General features: G+C 53.5%; 1 protein-coding gene and 1 long non-coding RNA gene across 2 annotated transcripts in view; both read left to right on the top strand.

The window, feature by feature from the left end:
* Positions 1–13,721, top strand: part of EHD3 (EH domain containing 3) — a 31,492-nt gene extending 17,771 nt beyond the window's left edge. Inside the window, exons 4-6 of the mRNA XM_082356786.1 lie at positions 6,955–7,367; positions 7,910–8,074; positions 11,489–13,721. Coding sequence (XP_082212912.1) covers positions 6,955–7,367; positions 7,910–8,074; positions 11,489–12,016 — 1,106 coding nt within the window. The 3' untranslated portion in view covers positions 12,017–13,721. The remainder of the gene's footprint in view (positions 1–6,954; positions 7,368–7,909; positions 8,075–11,488) is intronic.
* LOC309611890 overlaps positions 1–15,530 on the top strand; it is a 489,900-nt gene that overhangs the window by 96,630 nt on the left and 377,740 nt on the right. The window lies entirely within an intron of this gene.

Below are 15,530 nucleotides of genomic sequence, written 5' to 3'. Positions count from 1 at the left end.
GGCTGCTCTACAGCAAATTGTGGGCTTGTTCTTCTTGCCCACCCTTCCTATTGCCTCCCACCCAATACCGACTACCACCAGGTCTCACCCCACCTCTGGGAGAAATGATAGCCCTGTGTGTATCTATGCAGACCAGTTTGTTCTCTGCCTTCCTGATTCTAGACTATAAATGCAGCTGCTGGCAAAAGTAGCCTGTGATAAAAACAAGAGCTGAGAGCTGGGCCGCCATTCCTGTATCATCAGCCTGGGGCAGTGCTGACCCCAGCACTCCACAGAGACCAGGAAAATTGGGTGGGGGGCAGGGATCAGACACCCTCAGATATCAGGGGCACCCCAAATGAGAAAAGTTTCCAGTATGAAGACCCCCTCCGCATCTTCCACAATCAGCCGTAGAACTCAGTAGTTCAGTTTATGCCTATACACATATGCACCCCCCATCTACACACATCACACCTCCCTCCACACCCCGCTCCCCACACACGCACACAAGTGTGTGCACAGAACCAAACGCACTTCGCGTGGCTCCTCGCCCGGGGCTCTCAGAACTCTGGGTGTGGCCGCAGCACAGATTTGGTGCTTCTTGCTTTCTTCCAGTCCAGGGCCGGGCAGGGCCCCGTGGATAGTCCACGGACAGCCCTGCAGGAGGGCACCCGACTGAGGGCTGTATGAAGCCTGAAATCCAGCCCACGTTCCGCTCACCGAGCCTGATGCCAGGGCATCGTTATCAAATCCACACAGAGCCACCTCTGGGCCAAGGCCTGATGTGCCACATTCTGGAAAGCCAGCTGCTCCCAAGGGCTCCCCGGGCCTCAGGCTTCACGGGAAGAAGCACTCAGACCCCAGGCCACAGTTGGACAAAGTGTGGCCCCTCTGCCCGGACCTGGGGGGCTGTGTGTGTCTTGAGGGGAGAGCAGAAGTAAGGGACATCCGGGAACCTGAGCCCGGGAGGTCCCAGGCCCACACTTGTCTCTGGATGTAGATGCATTGGGGTGGGCGGGAGAGGGGCAGGGAGGCAGTTCCTGGAAGTGACAGGATGCAGCCCAGGACTCATTACTGGGAAGAAGCAAGGATGCAGCAGAGGTGGGAGGGCTCCGGAAGCCTGAGTGTCCTCACGCTTGGGAACCGCATTTCCTGTCTGTTTCTCGGCTAGAAATCCCCACAGGCCCCACCCTAGAAAAGCAACCCCATGGCGCGTTGCACACATCACTCCCAGTGGACCCCCTCCTGTACAGGTGAACTCAGGAGGGCCAGAGCAGGAAAAAACTTGCCCAGGTCACAAAACTGGGATGGGAATTCTGGTCTCCTGCTTCCCCGTCCAGTGGCTTTTCAGCACATTATCGTGGCCTGCCTGCCCAGGAAGAACTCAAAGAAGAGGAATGAGGGCAAACTCTCATGTACAACTTTCCCCTGGGGGACCCCGGAGGGTCTGGGCTGATCCTCACATCCTCCCATCCCTGGCATCCTCACTTTGGGGCCTCTGGGGCCCCAGACCGCATGCTGTACATACACGGCTCTGGGGGCATCACACGCGGGGACAGAGCAGCAGGGTCCCGACTCCCTTTAAAAGGCTGCACTGACAACTTGTGGCCCTCTGGGAGGCCTGGGATGAATCTGCTGGGCTGCTTTTCAAGGTTACTTCTGGGAAGCAAGTAGTGTGGCCTTTGTCATCTGAACTCTTCCCACATTTTGCAAATTGATGCCTTCTAATTTCTCTTTTGCTAAAATGTCTTTAAATCTTGAAAGCTTTTGGGGGGCAGGATGGGACCTTTTAAGTACCCACCACAAGTAAGTGCCTGGTTGGAGGGCTCTGAGCTCCAGCCTTGCAGGGCTCTGAGTTGAGAAGGGATTGCAGATGGAAGTAAGGATCTGGGTCCTAGGCCCGAGTTTGCCACCACCTGGCTGTGTGAGCTTGGGTGAGCCCCTTAACCTCTCTGTTCCCTCTCCCTTCCCTGTGTGTGCCTGTTTACCTCCTGGCACATGGAGCGTTGTGAGGATCAAATGAGATCGTGTGGCTGAAAATACAAAGAAATGTGCTGCCTTGTCAGCACCCTTGCACTGCCTTTCTTTTTTTTTGAATAAGCTTTTTTTTTAATTATTTTTGGCTGTGTTGGGTCTTCGTTGCTGCGTGCGGGCTTTCTCTAGTTGCAGCGAGCGGGGGCTACTCTTCGTTGCAGTGCACTGGGTTCTCTTGTTGCAGAGCACGGGCTCTAGGCGCACGGGCTGCAGTAGTTGTGTCATGCAGGCTCAGTAGTTGTGGCCTGCAGGCTCTAGAGCACAGGCTCAGTAGTTAGTTGTGGCGCAAGGGCTTTGTTGCTCCGCGGGATGTGGGATCTTCCCAGACCAGGGCTCGAACCCATGTCCCCTGCATTGGCAGGTGGATTCTTAACCACTGTGCCACCAGGGAAGCCCCTGCACTGTCTTTCAGGCTGTGAAGGAAGCTGGTTGATGACTAAGGAGTAGCCGCACTTATTGTGTTTGTCTCATTGACATCCTCCTGCCTGGCATTACTTAGAAATGCTTTCCTTCCATTCCACTGGAGCCTGGGGTCAGTGGGGAGAGCCCCAGCTCCCTGCAGGCTGCCCAGTCTCTGCTCCAGGTGCCTGCACACCAGATCTTCCAGAGGCGGCAGACTTGCTACCCGCAATTCCAGGACAGCCAGCTTCGCCATCAGTCTCCTGGAGCCTGAGTCTCCCACCACCCACTAGTCCATATCTTATGAGCCCTTGGGCTGCTGCAGGTGCTCAAGAGCTCCTATTTTGGGGCTCAGAGCCGTTCCCAGGACCAGCGAGGGAAAGCGGGCCTATCACCCTAGACATAGGGCCAGAGACTCCAGACTGAGTCTGGGCCCTCCCTCCGCTATCTTGTTGCCATGGTTCTACCATTGACCCCTCATCAGTCAGTCATTTTTATTCCCGTTTTTCAGCTGAAAAAACTGAGGTTCAGACTTGCCTAAGGCCACACAGAATAAATGGGAGAGCCGACCCGTTCCCTTTTCCTTAATAGGTCACGTCTGTGCCTTTCAGATGCTCCCATTCTTGGATACGCATAAGCCCAGCCTACAGAAATAATTAAATACCCAGCCTGGAGCCTGCTAGGCTCTGAATAGCCAGGATCAGTGAGGCTGAGCTTCAGAGGAAGCCCACAGAGTCCTTGCTTGATTCTCATTTCCTCACAGCCACACCTGAGGAGAAAGCTTCCAGCGTTACCCAGTTGGTAATTTGATAGCCAGCCTTGCCAGAACATACAAAATTTGCAAAAGTGGGAGGATGAATAGGAGGCCTCTGTGCTTCTGAAATCCTAGAGCGGGTTCGCAGAAGCCATCTGCCTGTTCTCAGGCAGGAGCAGGCTTCACATAGGCAGCCCAGGGCATCAAAGACAGCAGCCCCCAGCCTTCCTTCTCCTTGTCCTGCAAGAGCTTCCTTGCTTCTAATCTCCATCCATCCTGCTGTACTCCCCACCCTCATACCTTCAGTCTTAGAAGCAGGGAATTGTGAACTGAGAAAGGAAACTCAGAGATCTTCCAGTCCAACTCTGTGGATTAACAGGCAAAGAGACCAAGGACCAGAGAAGGGAGGCTACTTGCCCAAGGACACACAGCAAATTCATAGCTGAGCAGAAACTAGAGGTGAGCTTGCCCGGGCCAGTGCTCCTCGGGTGACCCCTTCAGAGCACACCCAAGTCATGGAAACTGGCGCCTGGAAGGAGCTCTTTATAAAGGGGCAGAGCCGTAGGGACAGCCAGGGTCACAGGCAAGCAGCCTCACCTGCATCCTCTTCTTTGATTGGATCCTCACAGCCACCCTCTGGCAGGGTCTGGTGGGTTCCAATTCAGAGACCAGAAAACTGAGGCCCAGAGATGACTTGTTCACTGTCCCTGGGATGTAAAAGGCAGAACAGGGCTCACATTTCAGGTCTGTTCAGCAAATGCTGATAGAGCACCTACTGTGTGGGGGGCACCATGCTGGGCGCAGAGGAAGCAAAGAAGGATGGAGGAGCTCCTGCCCCGCCCAGCTCCCTGTGCTCTGGGGGGAGGATAAACCCCTGGGCGAGCAGAGAGGCAAGGGCCTGCCTGAGGGGCACCTGACCCAGCCGTGAGGACGGGAACGGACATGGGCCGGCCTCTTCCGGCAGCACTGACCTGCTGCTGCCACTCTCCTGCCCCACCCCAAGCGGGGGCTGGTCAGCTCGCTGGGATCTGCCCCACCCGCGTCCAAGCTTTTGCAGCTGAGGTTTCTCTTGCACAGCTGCTGCCATCTGGGGTTGGTGAGAGCTCAGGGGCCAGAGGCCTCTCCTCTGCAGCTTCTCTGGCCCCTTGGCTTTCCCCAGCCCGTGGAGGGCTGGCTGGAGTGCTGGGCTTAGGGCAGGAAGACCTGTGTTCTGGTCCTGGCCCTCCCTCTGCTTGGCCCTGGGCGCATCTCACCCACTTGCTTTGAGCCCTGTCATTAAGCGCCCAGGGCCAGCTGCTGTGGCTGCACGCCGGCTGTGAGCTGCTGCCTGCGAGCAGTGAGCCGGTGCGCTGAGCAGTGAGGGCTGAAATCTGCTGTACGGGAGGGAGGGAGGCAGGGAGGGCAGAGGGAGGGTGGGCGCAGCACACTCTTCGCAGCTGCCCTCCCCGCGGCCTGCACCACCACAGCCAAAACCTTGTCAGGCTAGATTTGGGAGCAGGTCTCAGCAGAAGGCCAGAGGCCTCTGAGCCCCCTGCCCTCCCCAGCTGCAACCGAGGGCAAGCCTGCAGGCTCCAGGCACCAAAGCAGCCTGTCTTCCGGGTTGGGGTGGATGGGGCCCGGGAGTCAGTTTGCCCTGATTTTCTGAGCCCTCTGTCCCCCCTCCTGCCCACGGCTCTGAGGGACGGCCTTCAGAAGGTGAGCACTGCCCTCCACCTGGCTGTGCTGAGGGAGACTGAAAATAGCCTGGAGCCAGCCCTGGGAAGGGAGGAGGCAGGGGAGGGAGCAGGGGCAGGCTGCCGGCCCACCGGGAGCAGGAGTGCAGGGGCCGCCTGGGCTCTGGGGGGCTGCTGGCCGGCCCTCGTGCAGGGAGGAGACGGGGAGGGAGCGGGAGGTGGGGCGGGGCGGGGCGCAGGTGCAGGACCGCTGCCAGCACGGCCTGTGTAGGGCGCCCAGGGCCCCGTGGCTGGGTCCAATACTGACCCCCCAGCATGCCGGTGATCTGGCTCTCCCCTCATCTCTGAACCTCAGGTTTCTCCTCTGGAAAGTGGGATTGTGCCTGCCGCAGAGGGTGGTGCGAAGGGGAAATGAGGTCATGATGTGAACTGAATCAGAAGCTCTGAGGTAGGCCCAGCCATCTGGGTTTTAACAGGCCCCCTGGGGGATTCCACTGTGCGCTCAAGTTGAGGACTGCCGTTCCAGGCGAGCAGAGCTGCTTGCATCTGACTCAGTTGCAAAGCAGCTGCCTAATGACCTGCCCTGGTCTCTAATCTTCCTCTGTGAGGCAAGGCAGGAACTGCTGGCTTTTTCCCCCCCGATGGCTGGGTCTCCCACTCAATGGTGGCAATGAGCTTTGGGGCCCCAGAGTCTATGCCCCTGAAAGCCTGTGATGTTGGGAGCCAGGGTCGTTGATCCCACCAGAGCTTAAGGAAGGGCTCCTACCTCCCTGCCAGAGGTGTGGCACTGGGGAGCAGCAGAGGGCCTAACACCTCCACCCTCAACCCCGTGCTGCTGCTCCTGGACTGTGTGCCCTCGAGCAAGTCACTTCCCCTCTCTGAGCCTCACTTCCCCATCTATTGTCCTCTATTTCATGGAAGAGGAGACTGAGGCACAGAGAGGTGAAGCTGCTTCCAGCTGTTAAGGGTCAGTGAATATGAGGCTGAATGTGCAGACTGTTGGCATGACCTCCCCCTCCAGGCCCTCCCGGATCCACTGCTACTTGGGGTTGAGCAGAGCAGGTGCTGTGGGGTTCCTGGAACCAGCCTGACCTGAAGCAGCTCAGTGCCAGATAACCAACGTGTGGCAGCCAGAGGTCTGTCCCATGCTAAGGAAGAAACCCCTTGTGGTTTTAAGAGTTGGGAATTTGGGGCTTCCCTGGTGGCGCAGTGGTTAAGAATCTGCCTGCCAATGCAAGGGACACGGGTTAGAGCCCTGGCCCAGAAAGATCCCACATGCTGCGGAGCAACTAAGCCCGTGAGCCACAACTACAGAGCCTGAGCTCTAGAGCCCGCAAGCCACAACTACTGAGCCCACGTGCCACAACTACTGAAGCCTGCACGCCTAGAGCCCGTGCTCCGCAACAAGAGAAGCCATGACAATGAGAAGCCCGTGCACCGCAACAAAGAGTACCCCCCGCTCACTGCAACTAGAGAAAGCCCGCGCAGAGCAACAAAGACCCAACACAGCCAAAAATAAAATTAATTAATTAATTAAAAAAAAAAAAAGAGTTGGGAATTTGGGGGCTGCAGCTGATGAATAAGGAATGAAGCAAGCTTATGAGCAGGCATGAGAAGAAGTTGTGTGTCAAGAGCCTCAGATTTCTTCCAGATCAGTGATGGGCATGGTCTGAACCTTGGGACCTTGTTAAGAATTTCTGGGTCTTTATTCAAAATATATGTCCAGAGTTTCTTTTCCAGCAGGACCCCTGGCTCCTAAATACAGTAAGCAAGGATAGGGGAGCTGGATGGTGGCTGTGTTTTATGGGGACAATGATGTTAGTAATAATAACTAGCATCTACTGAGCAGCTGCTAGGTGCTGGGCTCTGAGCATCTTTAGTCCTTAAAATTCTATTAACTAGATACTATTAGTACGCCCATTTATAGATGGAAAAACACTGACTCAGAGACATTTGGTAACTGGCTGAAGGCCAAATTGTGAAAATGTGGAGGAGCCAGATTTGAACCCAGATCTGCCTCCCGAGACCATGTTATTTCTATTGCACCGGCTGCCTCCCCCCAAAACCCTACCCTCCGCCCCAAAGGCCCCGCTCCCTGACTCTGCTGTGTCGCAGGGTACGACTTCGCGGCCGTCCTCGAGTGGTTCGCCGAGCGGGTCGATCGCATCATCCTGCTCTTCGACGCCCACAAGCTGGACATCTCTGATGAGTTCTCAGAAGTCATCAAGGCCCTCAAGAACCACGAGGACAAGATGCGCGTGGTGCTGAACAAGGCGGACCAGATTGAGACGCAGCAGCTGATGCGGGTGTACGGGGCCCTCATGTGGTCCCTGGGGAAGATCGTGAACACCCCGGAGGTGATCCGGGTCTACATCGGCTCCTTCTGGTCCCACCCCCTTCTCATCCCAGACAACCGGAAGCTCTTTGAGGCCGAGGAGCAGGACCTGTTCAGAGACATCCAGAGTCTGCCGCGAAACGCTGCCCTGCGCAAGCTGAACGACCTCATCAAGAGGGCCAGGCTGGCCAAGGTGAGGCTACCTGGGCGGCGGGGGGAAGGGGGGCAGGGCAGGAGAGTGTGGTGGTAATGATCACAAGCCCTGGCGTCAGATGGCCGTACTGAACTCAGCTCCACAGTTTACTGTGTGATTCCGACCCCAGCAAGGCCCTTAGTTGTGCTGTGCCTGTTTCCACATACGTAAAATGAAAGGGTTAGAAGGTAAAGTAGAATAAAGAATGGAAAAGCCCTCATCACAGTGCCTGGCATCCTCAGAAGTGCTTTGTACACGTCAGCTGTTGTTACTGTCTTCCTCATCAGCGTCATCACCAGAATTTCCATCCCTGTTACTGCCTTGACCTTAACCTCCCCACAATCTCACCTTTCCCCAGGATTTAGCAAAACCACGTGCGCTGCAAGCAATGGGAGAGAAAGAGGGTGGAGACAGAAATAATTTCGGAAGTAGGAGCAGGAGGAGGGGGGATTTATGGGAAGAGGTGGGGTGAGAGCCGCCCTAGAGGGAAGGAAAGAATTGACGTCTCGATCTGAAGGTTTCTCTCTGCCCCTGTTATTCAGGTCCACGCCTACATCATCAGCTCTCTGAAGAAGGAGATGCCCTCGGTGTTCGGGAAGGACAACAAGAAGAAGGAGCTGGTGAACAACCTGGCGGAGATTTACGGCCAGATCGAGCGGGAGCATCAGATCTCACCTGGGGACTTCCCCAACCTGAAGAGGATGCAGGTAACCGGGGTCTGGGGCTCCAGGAAAGGAACAAGCTGCCTAAGAAGCCTGAGCTTGGAGGAGGAGGCCACCCTCGGATTCCCCGGGTGGAAACTCAACCCAGAATCAGTAGGCAGGCAGGCAGATGGCCCTGGGTCTGCCCTTCCTGCTGGGCTGACACTGGCCCAACAGGGGCCGTATCTGGGCCCAGGGAGAAACGTGGAGCCCCAGTGCTCCCAGTGGGCAGCAGTGTTAGAGGATGTTCGGGGGTCTGATACCTCAAGTTTATGACCATCCCCAGTCCTGGCCACCACAGGTTTGGAATCCCCGCCACGTCATGTGAAACAGGACAAGTCACCTGACATTCTCCCGGCCCTTCATTGCTTAAGTTTACCACTGAGCTCCTCCTTGGGAGTGATTTGGGACATAAGCCACAGAGAAGCAGAAATCTGCACAGGAGCTCACCATCTTCGGAGCATACCATGGGCCCCTCTCTTGGGCCAGGGTCAGTCACACATAGTTTCTTATGTGTGAAAAGTCCTCTGAGGGAGGCATTTCATCCTCCTTTTACAGATAAGCAAACTGAGGTTTACAAAGGTAATTAACCTGCCTACGGTTTTAGTAGTGTTTACACAGCCTGCAAGTAGAAACCCCAGGAGTGTCCAAGGTCTAAGCAAAAAACTACCACACCATACTAACTGGATCCTCTCTGACCCTCTGTCTTTTCATCTACATATCGAGGCTACAAAAGCACCACCTTATATGGATATTGTGGGTGTATATCAGAGAATATTTGCAAGGCACTTAGCATGGCCTGGCACCAACTATGCTCTTAAAATGCAGTAGCAAGTTAGGTGAGATGTCACCAGTAGAGGAAGCTGGGTGATGAGCACAAGGAACCTAGCTCTCTGCACAAGTTTTGCAACTTCTCATGATTAATTCTCATGTAATTATTTTAAAATGAAGGGCTTCCCTGGTAGCGCAGTGGTTAAGAATCCGCCTGCCAATGCAGGGGACACGGGTTCAAGCCCTGGCCTGGGATGATCCCACATGCCACGGAGCAACTAAGCCAGTGCGCCACAACTACTGAGCCTGCACTCTAGAGCCCGTGAGCCACAAGTACTGAAGCCCGCGCTCCTAGAGCCCGTGCTCCGCAACAAGAGAAGCCACCGCAATGAGAAGCCCGCGCGCCGCATCAAAGAGTAGCCCCCGCTCCCTGCAAATAGAGAAAGCCCGCACGCAGCAACGAAGACCCAAAGCAGCCAAAAATAAACAATAAAATAAATAAATTTATTAAAAAATAAAATAAAAAAATAAAAATGAGGGGCTTCCCTGGTGGCGCAGTGGTTGAGAATCTGCCTGCCAATGCAGGGGACACGGGTTCGAGCCCTGGTCTGGGAAGATCCCACATGCCGCGGAGCACCTAGGCCCGTGAGCCACAGCTACTGAGCCTGCGCGTCTGGAGCCTGTGCTCCGCAACAAGAGAGGCCGCGATAATGAGAGGCCCGTGCACCGCGATGAAGTGGCCCCCACTTGCCGCAACTAGAGAAAGCCCTCGCACAGAAACGAAGACCCAACACAGCCATAAATAAATAAATAAATAAAAGTCAATAAACAAAAACAAAAACAAACCAAAAAAAACAAAAAAAAAAGATTTAAGTGACTACAAGTCAACTCACATTATCAGCTACCATGGTTTAAGCTTAGAAAAATAAGAATAAAAATAAAAATAAAAATGAAAAGTTTTTAAGAATTAGGGAATTAGGAAAAAATAGCAGCAGGTGTAGTAGTAATATTGTTTTTGCTCTTGTTGCTTTTAGGGTTTCAGAATATCAGTATAGTCCCAAATACGTATTTTTAATTTCCTATCTAGTAAAATAAAAAGAAAGAAAGACTAGACATCCAAAGTATGCATTTGTTCATGTATCCATTCATTCCTATAACCACCTACCGGGAGCCAGTCACTAATTTCAGAATTGTTTCAACTTTCAGTTTCTCTTTGAATTAAGAATTTAATGATCTGTAAGCAAACATTTGAGGAAGATGACATTTGAAAGGGACCATATGACTATGTGAGGAATTCTTTTGCAACATAAATGGTTTCACCTTCTCACTTGTTTGCCTGTCTGATGTCAGGTTCTGTCAGGGATGCTGGATCAGTATGTAAATAGCTGTCCGGTGGGGGCATATGTGTGGGCCGATGGGAGCAACCCTCACGTCCTCTGGAAGATACTGGGACCCCCTAGTTGGGAGCCCACCAAACACGCTTAGATGTGGACAGGCTGGGAGAGACAGGGACCTTAGGAGGTCGTGCTGAGGGCAGGAGAAAAGGCTTGTCTGCTCCCCCCTCCAACCTCCAGCCCCCACAGCCTCCCTGGTCCAGCCCTGCCCTAGAAGGGAGGTGAGAATGCCCAGGCTCACACTTGGTCTTGAAATGTAGCCGTGGGTGTTTTCTGAATTTTTCTGCAGTGAACTCAGTGTGCTTGTCCTGCCACTGTCCCCTGTGCATTGGCCTCTGCCCAGTGTCCTGAGATTGCTGTGGCCAGAGCCAGGGTGGGAGCAGGAAGCTCTTGTCTTATCATTACAGAGGCCAAGGAGAAGCTGGATGCTTGAGACTCAGGACCTTTCAAAATGGCAAAGACATGCAAAGCGGAACATATTTCTTTTACTGTGTGCTGTGGGGGTCATGGGAAGTCAAGGAGGGGAGCTGTTGCCCGTGCCTACTGAGTCAGAACCCTCAGGGAGAAGCCAATAGTTGAAAACTCTCTCCAGATAATCCCGAGAGCATCCTGATTAAGAACTACTGGCTTAGGAATGACCTTTGGCTTCTACTATGATTTGTTTTTAGTTGCCTATGCCTCCATTTTTCCTTCCCTATATAGGGATAGCATGTGATTTCCCACTTTCAGAAGGTCACGGGGAAGTGAATGAGATAATTAATGTAGTGAAAGCACTGCCAGTGTTCTCGAGTATTGAAGTAGACACCCGCATGGCTCAGTCTCAGAGGGGTACAGCATTCAAGAACCACTCACTGTTCAATAGCCAAAACTAACTTAAAGAGAAATTTAATTATAGTCATCCCTCGGTATCCGCAGGGGATTGGTTCCAGGACCCTCCACAGATACCAAAATCCATGGATGCTCAAGTTCACTATATAAAATGGTGAGGTACAGTTGGCCCTCTGTATCCACAGATGCAGAACCCTCGGATACAGAGAGCTGACTGTATTTGCTTTCTAGAACGCTAAAGGAAATCCAAATGGATCAAACCAGTGATTGTTAAATTTCCCTTTCTTCTCCAACCCCTGCAACTATTTTCTCTCTTGAAAAATCCACCAAGAGCCAACGTGCCTTTTTTCTCCTCCTCTCATATCTTTTGTGGATCTCCTTCCATTGTCTTCTGGCCTCACCTTCTTTTTTCTCTCTCTTTCTGCAGGACCAGCTGCAGGCCCAGGACTTCAGCAAATTCCAGCCACTGAAAAGCAAGCTGCTGGAGGTGGTGGACGACATGCTGGCCCATGACATTGCCCAGCTCATGGTGCTGGTGCGCCAGGAGGAGACACAGCGGCCCGCCCAGATAGTGAAGGGCGGAGCATTTGAGGGCACCCTGCATGGCCCCTTCGGGCACGGCTATGGGGAGGGGGCTGGGGAGGGCATCGATGATGCTGAGTGGGTGGTGGCCAGGGACAAACCCATGTATGATGAGATCTTCTACACCCTGTCACCAGTGGATGGCAAGATCACGGGCGCCAATGCCAAGAAGGAGATGGTGCGCTCCAAGCTGCCCAACAGCGTGCTGGGCAAGATCTGGAAGCTGGCCGACATTGACAAGGATGGCATGTTGGATGACGAGGAGTTCGCACTGGCCAACCACCTCATCAAGGTCAAGCTGGAGGGGCATGAGCTGCCCAACGAGCTGCCTGCCCACCTCATACCCCCATCCAAGAGGAAAGCCACCGAGTGATGGGAGGCGGGGAGGTCCAGAGCAGGCAGGTGTTAGAGGAGATGGGAGAGGTGATCACATACACACAGCCACACACACATACACACACACACACACACACACACACACACACACACACATGTTGAGAATAGCATTGCGGATAAGAGGGGACAGTGATCTCTAGGTTTCTAGGTGGATCTTTGCGTAGACACATCTCCAAGTTCTCAGCATTGGCTGAAGCACAGGAGCACTCCCAGGGTCCCAGGTGTCAAGCCTAGGTCTCCATCCCTCTTTCCCTCCCCTATTCCACTGCCCAAAGACCGGCCTTCTCCCACAGAGGGGGCAGTTCACTCACCCACAGATGGCCCACCTACCTCCAGATTCCCCGGACTCAGAGCAGGTGGAAAAGGCTTTTCACTTAATAGACAATCCACTTTTTTTCTGTGCTTTCTCCCCCCTCTTTGGCTTCCTAATATGAAGTCTGCTCTGGGGCCAGGAGATGGGAGGGGAGGGGAGCTGCGGCAGGGAGGGGAGGGGAGGAGGGAAGCGTCCTCAGCGAACCAAGCCGCGGACTTGAAGAGATGTGGCCCCGAGCCCTGTTCTTTCCCAGGCTTAGGCTCTGACTGCCTTGGCAGACCTGGCTTTGAAACCTGCTTGCACTTCACTTCAAAGAATCCCAGAAGCAGAGAGAGAAGGGAAAAACTTGGCAGGAAAGAAAGCAAAGAAACTGTTCTGTCATCCTCTGCTCTCATAGCCAGTCAAGGTGGTTTATATTCCACAGATTTTGTGACATTCATATTTTTTCCCACCTGGCCTCTATGTTTGGATGCTTGTACTCGACTCACATTTATCCAGCCTCTTCTGAGTGCCAGGAGCTGTGTTAGGCACTTTCTATACATTATCCCATGTGGTCCTCACCACGCTCCGAGGAAGTATGTGTTAGTACCTCCAATTTGCAGAGAGGAGCCTGAGACTCAGGAGTTCAGGTGAGCCTCCCAGGGTCACAGAACTCACGTGTGATAGAGCCAGGGCCACAGACTCTGCCCTCTGCTGTGATGATGTGCAGGGTCCCAGCGTTTCTGGCTGATGACAAACCATGGCGAATAAGCTGAGCACACAGCCCCCTCATGGCCTCCCAGGGCAGGCTGGCGAGGGAGAAGGGCCAGCCAGCATTTGGTGGGCCATCAGTCTGGCCATCTGTCACAGCACAGAAGCAAACCGTGGCTTCTGGCGATGCTCCCCATGTTCCTAAAATCGCAGAAGCCCAACAGCACCAGCGGGAGAGTGGGCTGGCCTGTTGGGTGCTGTTCGCCTCTGTCTCTGCTCTGCTTCCCACCCAGTAGCCTGAATCATCCCAGCTCAAATGCAGCCACCAACTCTTATCAAGTGGGACCTCCTGCTGATTCTCTGAAGGCCGGTTTGAGAGGTCTAAGGTTGTGTTCCCTGCAGGACCCCCAGGAGTCTGCGGCGTCCTTGGCAAATCCCCACCGTTCTCGGTGCCCTACAGTCTCCCTCATGGTCTCTCCCTTGGCTTGCTTTGCAGCCACTGACTCAGTCACTTTGTATGCTACGCTCCTACTGTGATGGAAAACAAAAACAAGTATAACTTATTTTGTATCTATGTTCAGACTATATAGAGAATATTCTGTGTATCTACGATGTGCTCACTACTGCAGTGCATTTGTCTTTAGTGTTCATGTTAATATAGCACATTTATCCTTTGGTACCTGCTTGGCCACAGAGCATCATTCCGTGGGAGGCTGAGGAGAGGAGCTGGACTCTTACTCGGGCATCTTTGGCAGAGGATCGGGGCCGCCCATAGCCAGCATCCACAAGTAGCATCCCATTGGCCTGGTGCCTCTCCAGGCCCGTTGCCCTGGTGGAACCACCCTGACACTCTGGAGGGAAGATGGTCCCCAACTCCTGGGCTTCCTTCTGCGTCTGTACATTTCTCTTTCTCATGAAATGAAGACCAAAGGAAGACCAAGGCAGAGAGGTCTAACCTCCTCTAACTCAAGTGCCAAGCCCAGCAAAGGGACCATTTCTCACCTCTATGCCTTTACTTGAGCTGAAGGAGAAATGGGAAGGAGACAGCAGAGGGAGGGGAGGTTTCTGTCTTTATTTTAGATAAAAGGGGGTGTCTGTTTGTCCCCTCACCCCACCACCTCTTGGACACATGTGCCACCTTCCTGCCCTTCCTCTCCCTGCCTGTCTCCCCTCCCTTCCTCAAGGCTCCACCCCGGAGAGATCTGGGAGACATGGGAATTCATGTTGGCATCTCCTGAGAAAGAGGAAATGGTGCTTGAGGCTCCTCCCCACGGGTGAGGGGACAGATGAGGAACACTTTCTCTGGGGCTGTCCCTCTGCCCCTGCCGCCTCGACCTACTGACCTCTTGTGGGCTCTGGGGGCCTGCAGAGATCCCCTGCCTCAGCCTCGAAAACATTTAATGTGGAGAGCAGAACCACGTCACAGCAGTCTCGCCGGCAAGAATCCCTAGGGGCTCCGCTGGCCTGTCGCTCCTTCCCCCAAACTCAGCCTGGGCCACAGAAATGCTCAGACAGGAAGAGCCACGCCCTGTGCCCTTGTGACCAGAAAGCCTGCCCCTGGCACCTGAGGACTAAGTCATGACCAAAGCGCAGTCATGTACGGGGGACACTGCTGCCACAGCAGGGCCTGGCCTCCATTTACAGGGTGGAAAGAGGTTTCCCTGAGTCACCCCACTCCCATTTGTCCCTTCTGCTCCAAGAATCTACATTTATGTGTTAGCTGGTCAGAATTAGCACAGCCATGTGGGGGGAATAGGCTTGTTTTCCCTATGAGATGTTAACTAGCCTCTATACATATTCAATCTTTTATTCTTTAATTTGTCCATCCATACATGTATCCATCCAGTCATCCTTTCATTCAGAAGACACTGAGAATCTCCTGCAGAAAAGGCCCTAAGATGAGATTCGTACATCCATTGAGCCATTCAAAAATACTTAATAAATGCCACCTGTGCAGGGGGAAAGTCCTAGGTGGAGCCAATCAGGTTCCAGCTCTCAAAGAGCTCACAGCCTAGTTGGGGAAGTGAGACGTTTATACAAACATCGATAATACAGTGAGCGACCATGACAGGTCCTGAGATGGGGGAGTGCAGGAAAAGTGGAGGCTCATGAGAGTCAGAAATGGCTTCCAACTGGAGAGAAGGTGGTCAGAGAAAGCCTGGGGGCAAGGGTGGGGCACTTGAGCTGAGCCCGAAACCTTCTGGAGTCTGCCTCTTGTGCCCATCATCTCTCTTCTCTAATCCAAGGAAGACAGGATTTTTATACAAAAGTAAACACACAGCATTCCCAGCCCACAAAATCATGACAGACTCGGAACCGCTGATGTATTTGAGGAAAAGTATGATGAGAATTTTGTCCCTGGGGACTGTGCTGGTTTTTCACAGGCCATTTCAAGTAAAAATTTTATCAGTATCTTTCAAGTTGAAATTTTCAGTGCTTGGAGAAAAAGAAAAATGGTTAACAGGGATCGTAAGTTATCCCAGCTGGA

This window comes from Balaenoptera borealis (genome assembly GCF_965194805.1).
Source record: "Balaenoptera borealis genome assembly, chromosome: 15".
NCBI lineage: Eukaryota > Metazoa > Chordata > Mammalia > Artiodactyla > Balaenopteridae > Balaenoptera > Balaenoptera borealis.
This window is presented reverse-complemented; position numbering and strand designations above follow the sequence as displayed.